Raw genomic sequence first — 11,030 nt, 5'->3', positions numbered from 1 at the left:
CCTGCAGCCGTTCCAGCTGACTTCATTTTATTCTGCATTCAAAGAAAAAAAAAAAAAAGTAAGAGCTAAAGGCCCAGTGTAGAACAGCCTCTCTGCTGAATAAACATTTTGTGACACAAGGAAGTAGAATTTGAACTCAAGACTGTGTGACAGGGCAAAACCTCTTCCATCCAACCGTGTCCCACCATGGGAACCAGTTCTGTTTCTCTGTTCTCTGAATGAACACCTACTTTGGCACCGTAGAAACTCTCATGCAATCTGCAAATAGAAATGGATTCACTGACTGCTGGTTTTCTAACAAGCCACTAATCCAGAGTTCCAGAATGTGACTTTTCATTTCAAAAATTCTGCGGTTTGGGAGGAGGGGTGACCGGTAGGAGACATATATTCTAAACTATGGAGTGGAGACTCCTCTTTTCTCAGGTGAAGGAAGAGAAAGGATCAGAGGGGAAGTGTTAGACTCCCACTGTGAAAAAACTGCCAGGAGAAGCAGCCACTGGGAAGCACAGAGATAGAAAGCTACAGCAGAGTTGGAGATAGAGCCAAAAGTGACAAGAATCTTGGGACCTCACCTTCTGTCAATCTAACTTCAACAAACATCACTGTTCCCTCCTCTCCAGAGAAGTAATCACAGACCAGAGACCTCAGCATCTGAGACTCTATCACTCTTGCACAATGTAGTTTACAGAATTTGTGAGCCAGCTCCTTTATCACCTGAAGAAGGGATTGGCTGGAAACTACACAAGAATTAATTATGAACTAGGATTAGAGTTAAAATGCTCTAACTCAAAGATTTTATTAGAACTAAGGATTTTTTCTGATACAGACAGAGTGTTCAACTGGAGGTGAAAGGGAAGAAGGGTTCCAGAGTATACTTTCAACATTTCAACACAAAGACAATTTCAACATGTCAACACAGTGACATGCTCAGCTCTCCTAGGCTCCCAATTCCTGACCCTTTTAAGAAAGGGGTCATTGATAAAATCTACCTCCCTTTCCATTTAACAAGAAAAGTGTGCACAGAAGAAATAACACAGTCCCACAGAGACAACCTGTAAGTCAAAGCCAAGTCGATCCGAGGCCTTTTCCACTCTTTAGCTTTCACTTTCTTTAGTCACATGTTCTGGTATTCAGCTTCACCCTCCTCCCTCTAGCTGAAGTGAAATCACATTTCAGCTTTATGAACTTCTAAAGAGACCAGAATATGAAGGTATTCTTGTCCCATTTGAGGGGCCAAAAAATCAGCTATTCTTCTCTCCCTGTCTTTTCCACCTCTCCTCCCCTCCCCCCCCATACCTTTCCTAGGCTTTCTCCCCAGCCTCATCGCCCTCCTTCCTGTTCAGCTTCTGCTGAACTGCCCTGCCATCACCCCTGGGAAAGTCTGCCTCCTCACACACCTTGCCCCACAATCCCTTCCAACAAGCTTGGAGTTTGATAAAGACCAAAAGTGATGCTTTGGCAGCAGGTGACGGATGGATGTGATCTGCCTCCTACAGGAATGCTATTTAAAGGGACAGCCCCACAATCCTCTCTCTCCAAAGTGACAAGAGAAAAGCCTGCTCTTCAGTCTCTACCATGCTGCAAACTCAGCTCAAGTTAACTTCTGAATTCCCCAATCTGCAACCTGGCCTGCAGCTCCTGCTTCCTATTCAGGTGGGAGGGAGAACACTTGACAATTCACTGAGGTGTGGGGGCTGAAGGGGGACTCATCTTCACCTCCTCTGATGACAGGTACTTGGGAGAGGCAAGAGGCCTTGTGGGGAGGAGGGCTGGAAGAACATTCTTCCCCCAACAACGTGAGCACATTTCAGCCATGTGCCAGCCTCTTCACAAAGTCAAACTTTGTGAGGGAAGAATTAACTAGACCCAGGTAGCAGGGTCTTAGATTAAGAAAGTTGGTCATTAGCTGGGACCACCCTTGCTTCAGGATCTGGTGTTCAGGCCACATTTGTTTCCTTCTTGTAAAATGTCAGAGGGAACCCCTACTTTCCTTGTCCAGACCTCAGGCTACACTTGGAGGCTGCCCTCTTTACCTGTTTCCTAGATAGAACAACACAGAAGAAGGCAGCATCCCTGCTGCTCAAACCAAAGATAGCACCTCAGCAGCTAAATCTCCCCCAGGCCTGGTGAGAGGAATAATTTCATCTCACTACTGCAAAGAAACTAATGGGGACTTAATGAAAGCACTACATTAATGAAAATACTGAGACTAGAGAACCAACTCTCTCTCTCTGCAATTAGGGTCAGCATCACTCCTCAGTTCTTCGAGGGTCTAAGTTAAACAAATCGAGGGATCTCAGAACAAAGACAGTCCATAGCTGATTGTGTCCTAGGCTGTAAGAAGTCAGAGACCCTCCTCATGGAAGAACAAGTACCTAAAATGCTGATGCATCCTGTTTTTTCCTGCATCCCTTCACCTTTAATTCCTGCTGGTACAGGTAGTGACATCCATACCTCTCCTCTTTGCTCCATCTACAGTTTTCTGAATTTTATAAAGAGGTACCCTGTCAGGCAGAAAGTCCAGGACTAAGCATCAGACTTGGGTTCCAGCTCAGTCCAACACATGGCCTGATTCATTAAGTCATTGTCACTGAATATGTCCTGACCTGCAGTATAGAAGTCTTCCCTGCCTAGTTTGCAGAATTGCTGTAGGTATAGAAAAATGATTTGAAAAAGTATAGGTGGTAGATAAATGTGTGGGCATAATTATACGTCTGTGAAAGGAGATTATGTCAAATTTCGAAATTTTAGCAGTAGAAAACAAATCTGTTGATGTGGGTGGGTTGCAAGAGAGAAATGGGGGTGATTATAAAATCTGTGTGGTAATAGAGTTAGTTACTCTGTGTCTTGACTGTCACAGATATACAAGCCTGCACATGATAGTGTTGCGTATACATACACAGGGAACCAGTGTAAGTAAAACTGGAACACCTAAATGAGATCAGTGAGTTATATTAATGCCCCATTATCCTGGTTGTAACCATGAACTAGAGTATTATGAGATGTTACCATTGAGTGAAATCGTGTGAGGGTAGACAACATGGTCTTTCTGTATTATGTCTTACAAGTACGTGTAGATCTTGATTTTTTTTAATTAACAAAAGGACATTATTCCTATCTCTATCACCTACCTCTCTAGCTATTCTCTGAGAGGTTCTTTGTAAATGATTCTCCATGCACATGAAAAAAGGAGTCTCTTTGCCCCCTCAAGAAGAAGAACCAAGTAGAGATATAAAGTGTAGGGTCAGCAGGGTATAATGATCTATGCCTAGAATCCCACCACTTGGAGGCTGATGAGAAGATTATAAATTTGAGGCTAGCCTGAGCTACATAACAAGACCGTGAATCAAGAGAAAAGAGAAGAGGTGTCATTGATCAGATATGCCTGAGCCTTTCTCTCCTCATCAGCTGTGCTTGCAGTCTCAGCTGGTCTGACACTGAGTTATCCCTTTGCACATAATGTCCTCTTCATAGGAAGGAAGGACAATTAGCTGAAGCATGAAGCTAGAGTCTCTGTTGCATCTATCCTAAAGAGCAGACAGTTGTTACTAACAAAAATGTTTGTTGATTATGTGTGTCAGGTGAAGGAAGTATTGGCTAACCCCAGGTCTGAAGAAATAAAAAGCAAACATCCACACACAATCCCAAAACAGCTATCAAATTGGTTTAATGAAAGCTGAATGGTTTTGCTGAAAGCCAACAACAATTGCTTCCTTTTCATAATGGAAGCATGGGCATGACCCTAATTAATCAACTGGCTAATTATATTTTCCCATTCCAACTACTCAGGACCTGTGACACATATGATCTGTTACTCCAGCCTCCCTGGCAATGACTGTGTGAATGAAGGATGGGGTTAACTGCTTTCTGCCACGGAGTTACTAAACCCAGTTAGTGCTATCTTAAATGCCCCAGGCTCTGTGACACTTGAAATTCTAATTAGTGCAGAAAAGGGCTAAGTTGAAACAGCCTGTACTCCCTCAAGGATCCCTACTCTTGGGCCCTCTGACCTAATGAGGTATGGGAAATTTAAGATCTACAAGAGAAGTCCCTGCCTGGAGCAACAGCTGTACTCAGACTGACAAGGGGATTAGGGGTTAAGTTAGTCCCACCCATTAGGAGGTAGAATACCGCCCCCCTTAATGGTGTAGGAGGGAAAGCCTGAGTCTGTTTTACTTGGCTGTCAGGTGATCTGGATTGCCCCTCTGATCTGGGCTATGGAGACACACAAGGAAAAGCAGGCACGGTGAGAACAGGGGAGATACACTTTTTACCCACAGTAGATAGGGGAGTACGCTGGCCATGATAACTCGGGAGGACACTTTCCCCTTGCCACAGTGGGGAATGGAGTCAAGGCAAGATGGACCAAGAGCCCTTGAAAGAGAAGTGGGTGCCTGTGCTGCTCTGTTGCAGAAGGAGCAGGCTGGACATTTGCTGAACACATTTGGAAAAGGAGGAGAGGAGATAATCGTCCTAATGAATGTGCAGGAGACAATAGCAGCTCCAGCGGGAGGATTATAAGCTCATTATGGTTTAATATGATGATTGATCATCTCTGCCCGCCAACATTATCCTAGAATAGTGATGAAGGTCGGAGAGGCCCATGCCTGTCAGAGCTGAAGCTGGAGTCACCAGAAGATACACAATATGCTTGTAGGTCACTGGTTTTTCACCACCACCCCATGGTTAAAAATTCATACATGTGGTTCCACACTCCTTTATCTATAAATTGTCCTCCATGGCCCCAGCCTGTCCACTTCTCCATGATTCCTCAGCCCTGGATATTCCTCATTATCCCTTTCAGCTGTGGGGCCTGACCTGTCTCTCCCTGGGCTCCCTCCCACTCTTCTCCCCTTTTGAAGAAATGGCTGCAACTTTCACTGCAGCATGGTTCTTGGCACCTCCAAAGGGCCCTCAGTGGGAACTGGCTGGCAGACGGTTCAAATAGAAGGCCCGGGAAACCTCCCGGTAGGCGTTGCGTAGCAGAACGTAAGGGAAACAGGACTCCAGCATGTCCAGGGTCAAGAAAGGTGACTCCTCCACCACCTGAAACATACAACCAAGAGGTGAGGACTCCCAGAAGACATCTCTGACAATGGCTTTCCCTTTGCAACTCTGAGATTTCAAAGTGAGCAAATCTGACTCACTCTTCCCCTACTCTGGCTCTTGATCTGGCTCCTGATCTGGCTCCCCAAGGCAGAGTATCCTCCTGAGCTCCATTTCAATGGCCCATCCCCTCCATCAGGGATAATGTAAAGGGCACAGAAACAGAAGGCAAGGGAAAAGAAAAACAAACAAACCATTTTCCTAGAGTCTCTCCTGTTCTGGATACTAAATCACACGTGGGCAGCACAGTTAAGATGGACTGCAGTGCTCACTCATCTCAAAGCTTTACAGTCAGAGAAACAATCACCACTGCAGGCCAGGGGGGCGGGGCGGGGGTAAAACCAAATGGGTCCTCTTATACTCTTATACTAGGCCACGGTTCCTCCCTTTCCCAGCCAGCACCTGGGGAGCAGTAAGGATGCTACATAAAGGACCAGGCATGATTAATTAGTTTAATTAGAAGCTTTTATGCTGTGGCAATCCCAGCAGTCCCCATAGCTAAACAGAAGATAGATCGGATGCCTAGATGAGACTAAGGGTAATAGTGAGGCTGTAAAAATGGGCAGAGATGCCATATGCTCAAAACAGCAGCACAGCCTAGGGTTGAGCTGGGTTTCCATCTGGGTGAGAGAAGCAGGGTGTATTTCCTTAGAACTTGTTCACTCTAAAAAAATTATAAATAAATAAATAAATAAATAAATAAATAAAAAGAACTTGTTCATTCAAGAAATCATGTCCCGGAGAGGAGTCCCACATCCTCTGGCAATCCACAGGGTGGGCCTCCCCCAATTTGTGTGGTATTTCAAGTTCTGCATATCCACTAAGGAACAAGAATCTATCGTGTCTGGTGTCACATGTTTCTACTTCTCTTCAAAGACACTTCAAGTTTTTACATCGGAAAGATTTTGCTATTCGAAAACAACACATTCACACACAGTGCACACAATGGCCTCAAAAGAGCAGCAACATAGCCTGGAGGAAAGAAAATCCTCTGTCAAAACCACAGCCCCAGTCAGATGTGGTGACTCATGCCTGCCATCCCAACTCAAGGCTAAGGCAGACAGAGTGTCATGAGATTGAGGCCAGCTTGGGCCACATACCAGGCTATCCAAGGCTGCATAGCAAACCTTGCCTAAAATAATTAATTATTTCATTAATTTAACTAAAGTTAAAAATTAAGATTAAAGAAATAATAACTAACAAAAATAAACTCTGAAGTCCCAAGCCAAAGTCCAGTAACAGAGGGAGTTCCTTGTTTACTGAGATTTCCAGCCCTCAGGCAGCAGATGCAGTCAGGGTGACAGCTTCACGAAAGAGTCACTGGTCCATGGCTTCCTATTCTCTGTGGCACTGAGAACAGCCCTAGACTGGTAGCCCAGTGACGTGGATTCTAGTCCCAAATCAGCCTATATAACCTGAATCTCATTCTGTTCTTCCACCATTTCTCTACCTTTAAGTTCAGATAATGGCTCTGACATCTAAGTTCTTGATTCTGAGAATGCCACCTCTTTCCCCAGGAACCCATGCCAGGAACAGGCTGTCAACCCTGGGGTGGGCCATGCTCATGTTGGACAGTAAGAACAGGAAGACCCTCAGGGAGGGAGGTGCTGGCCAGATTGTGGGATTACACAAATAGCCTTTTAACTCAGAACACAGTGCCTTCCCTGCAATCATCTCCAGTTTCTCTATGGAAACATTTGCATTTAAATTGCTTTGCAGCAGCTAGTCCCTCAATCTTCACCTCAGCAAAATGTGCCTGGTCCTGGCTCTGCTCCTGCCAGGGACAGGAACCTCCCCATCTTTTAGGGCAGGGTTGGGGGTGGAGATCATGGCACAGGAGGTGGGGCTAATAGGCAATTCACAGCACAGTCACCTACCACCTTCCAGAGGAATGTCCTCCTGAAACAAAAGTGAGCAGCAAACAGAGAGTGCCCCATTAATTGAGCAGTTAATGTCTACCATGAACTTCCTCAAATGTCTCCTAATTTTAACCATGCCATCGTGGATAAAGTGCCATGCTTTTGCTGGGCATGAAGACATACATCTGCAAACCCAGCACTCAGAGATTCAGGCAGGGACATTTTGAGTTCAAGGTCAGACTGATCAACACAGTAAAACTGTCTCAGAAAGTAAGAGAGAGACAGAAAGGAAGGAAGGGAGGAAGGATGGACAGACAGAAGGAAAGAAAGAGGAAGGGGGGCAGTGCTTGCCTACCACATTTCTAGCATCCTCCTTCCTGGAGCCCTCACACACCCTACACAAATGTGCACACTTCAAGTTCATTCTCGACCCTCTCCCCGCCCCATCATAATAAAAAAAAAATGGGTAGGCCTTTTTTCTGACTGAGACATAGATACCACTCAAGCTCTCAGTCTTTAAAGAAGGGAGCCTGAGGAGGCAGGTCCCAGGAATGTCTGTGTCTATATTTCTAAGCCCATATACCACATTAAATTAAATTTTAAAATAAACTGGGTATGGTGATATATGCCTGGAATAATAGCACTGTAGACGTAGAGGCAGGAGAACCAGAAAAATCAAAGTCATCCATGATTATATATCAAGTTCAAGACCAGCCCAGGACACATGAGAACCTCTCTCTAAATAAATAAATCTATTTTGTCATAGTTTTAAAATATACCTCTGTATATTCATTGAAGTCTAAGACTTAACTAAGAATACTTAGACTGGGGCTGGAAAAATGGTACCACAGTTAGGAGCACTGGATTTTCTTCCAGAGAACCTGGGTTCAATTCTCAGTACCCACAAGGCAGATCACAACCGTCTGTAATTCCAAGGTCTGACACTCTCACACAGACATACATGCAGGCAAAACACCAATGCATGTAAAACAAAAAAATAATTAATTAAAAAGAAAAAAGAAAAAGAATGTTTAGACTTGGGCCAGAGAGCTAACTCAGCTGGTAAAGATACTTGCTACTAAGCCTGAAGACCTGAGTTTGATCTCTAGAACCTGGGTGGTAGAAGGAGAATCAGCTCCTGCAAGTTGTCCTCAGAGCACACATGCACCACTGCTTGGACATATATACACACAAATGAATGTAAAATATTTTTTAACTCTTAGACTTATCAGAGTTCTATTCCTAACAAAACAAAAGAATAATTCAGTTTTAGTCAAGCACCCCTTTTCTTTCTATCCCATTTGAGGGGTTTGTATACATACAGACTTCTCTACCTGAACATCTCAGCTACAGCCATATATCCTTGGTACACCCACTGTCCATCCCAGTAGGGTGAGCTGGAGAACTCTAATACCATACAAATCTTGAGTGTGTCCTATGAGTTGGGGCACATCCTCTCCCACTGGGCCAGAGAAAAGTAAGTGGGGAAGGGGGTAAGAAGAGGGTAAGGGCAGGGCCTCTAGACAGACCCAGCAGCCCTACCTGCCCAACTTGGAGGATCGGACTATCAGATGAAAACGGTGAGTAAGTATGTTGAAGAGGGAAACGGGGTCATAAGGAAATCACATTAAAGTCAACTCAGCCAGAGCTCCAGGAACTTTCTGCCAAATGAGAGGCAAGCACACAGCTTGAAAAGCAAGGGAATGAGCATGAACTGCCTTACCAAGCTCCCTTCCTTATAACCAAAATTAATTCCTTCCTGTGAGCCCCATAAACTCCTTTAAGTTCTCTCTGTCTATCCAGTATTCTCTTCATAGTATCCTTGAAGACAAGACACTGGTAGGAAGTTGTCGGAGACAGCCAAAAGCATACTGAACAACCACCCAAAAAGGACATTGTTGCACTCCTCCATGTCAAACTCAGGAGCACTGCAAGACAAGGGACCCATGAGCTAGGGTCAAGTGACATCCCATTGTACCTAGAAGTCCTTGAAGGTTCAGCTCTCGGATCACAGGACAAGTCTAGAATGTTCACCAAAATGTGAACACAGATCCAGAGGAACCAGGCAGACTTAAATTCTTAGTAAATGTTTTGGTTATAATATGGCAGGGACCCAAAGACCCTAAAAAAGAATCTCCTGCTGGCCCTTTCTCTCTGTTCCCAGACCATCTTAAACAAGATACATACCAAGCGCATGAGCAGAGAAATGGATTCACGATTTCTGGTTTTGAGCTTGTCAGTCTCCTGGCCCAGCTGCAAGAGGCTGACAGAGGCCACCTGCAGAGGAAGCATTTATAAAGAAACAGATTTGTGTGGAGGTCAGAATAGAACAGCCTCAGGCTACAGGAACTTAAGAAAAGATCAAGGAGGAGCCTTAAGAAGTGCAAGGCTGTTCCTGAAAGCTCATGGTGGGAAAGTATCAGGTCCCTAGGTTTGAGAGACACACATTGCCTGCAAACCAAAATAAATCCCACTGGCTTAGCCTGCCAGTGCAGACAAAAGAAGCTCATCAAATGCCAGGAAAAAGGGCACGAGGGGCAGAGAAGAACCTAGAACAAAGGCTGGTAATGCTGTGCACAAAGAGTAACCTCTTTTCATCAGCAGCCTCTAGACACCTCTGCCATCTGACTGTTTACAGTTGACCCTGTTCCCCAATACTGAGAATGAACCTCTGGTTCAAATAGTAGTTTTAGTATTCTCCTCCTATCATCTCCCAAGGGGCTGTCACTTCCATTTACTGCCAGGCCTCCAATAGGTCAAGGGAATAGGTAGAAGCATGTATGAATCACATAGCCCAGACCCAGGTTACCTGAGCTTGGCAACCAAACAAGGTACAAGGGGACAAAGAGATAGGGTTGGGGATCTCTTTTCTTGGAGATCTTGTGGGAGTCTGCTTTACTTTTAAAATGGCTAGAGCTCATTCTGTCTCGTTGTTTGTCCCAGCTTAAACAGAGACCGTCTAACCAACTTAATGTACCTGGCATGTACTTTTCAGAATAAGGGTATAATTCCTGAAAAAAAAATGTCACCTGCTGTTTCCTTCTGGAAGAAGAAAGATAAGGACATAATTATTAAGTCAAGGCCATGCTTCACAAAGGAAGAGGCTCCCCATTGGTGAGAATGCTCAGGGAGCATAAGGGTGATGACTGTGAGGCAGAATATATGGATGGAAATCCTCTATAAGGATCCAGAGTGGAAAACTCTAGGGCCTCTTTCAACTATGGGAGGAAAATATTATTCAGTGTTTTTCCAGGGGCAAAACTAATATTGATGGTGATACAGAGAGTCAAACTTTGACTAAAAACATGTTCTATGAGTGTCAGACAAAATCTACACAGAATCTACTGTGGTCGTAAACTCCAGGCCTTGGAAACTCAGTCCAAGTGTTCTCAAAGTAAGAGTCAAAAATCCAAGCCCACTTGTTGAGAATGCTAGTGTTTCATGATTTAAACCCAAGCTTGAAAACTGGTGAATGACAGTATAGAGTTGGCAGGGCCCCCAGAGGGTGTGAAACTCAGCATTGCTATGACTTTAATGTATCTCTGATCTCCTGGAGACCAAATTAGAAACACGAGGCTAGGCCTCACTCTGTATTCTAATTTAGGAGGTCTGGGGTAGAGATCAGGAGTCTATTTTAACAAACTCCTTAGGATATTCTGATGTGCACCAACACGATGAATCACAAATCAGTTTAATCTCTTTAGTTTAAAGCCTCAAATGTTTGTCTGTCTGGAGGTCAGAGGACTTTATAACAAAAAACTTTCTCATTGTCCAATCATCTCCCCAAATATCTGGACAGAAGCTGAAGTCCCAGAGTCAGGAAGGTTAAAAGCCTCTACTCTTCCTGCAAGAATGCCATGGGAGGTTAGACTCTACAGAAGATGAAGTCAAACAACTTCCACTCACCACCAGAAACTCCTTGAGGTGCGTTTCAATGTTCTTGTTGTACAGAGTGAAGAGGGCAGCAGACACCTGAATGATGGCTTTGGTCAAACAGTGGATGTTGTTGTTGTAGCCTAGGTTAGCATGGAGGGAGAAGGGACAAAGAGGATGACAAAATGAACA

At 44.5% G+C, this 11,030-nt stretch overlaps 1 protein-coding gene across 1 annotated transcript in view; it reads right to left on the bottom strand.

Moving 5' to 3' along the window:
* Window positions 1-4,518: 4,518 nt before the first annotated feature.
* Window positions 4,519-11,030, bottom strand: part of Nckap1l (NCK associated protein 1 like) — a 45,967-nt gene continuing 39,455 nt past the window's right edge. Inside the window, exons 29-31 of the mRNA XM_021182905.2 lie at window positions 10,872-10,981; window positions 9,153-9,242; window positions 4,519-5,046 (exon numbers count right to left, since the gene is read on the bottom strand). Coding sequence (XP_021038564.1) covers window positions 4,915-5,046; window positions 9,153-9,242; window positions 10,872-10,981 — 332 coding nt within the window. The 3' untranslated portion in view covers window positions 4,519-4,914. The remainder of the gene's footprint in view (window positions 5,047-9,152; window positions 9,243-10,871; window positions 10,982-11,030) is intronic.

The sequence above is a fragment of the Mus caroli genome, chromosome 15 (assembly GCF_900094665.2).
Source record: "Mus caroli chromosome 15, CAROLI_EIJ_v1.1, whole genome shotgun sequence".
Lineage (NCBI taxonomy): Eukaryota > Metazoa > Chordata > Mammalia > Rodentia > Muridae > Mus > Mus caroli.
The sequence above is the reverse complement of the archived record's forward strand: the minus strand, read 5'-3'. Positions and strand labels throughout refer to the sequence as shown.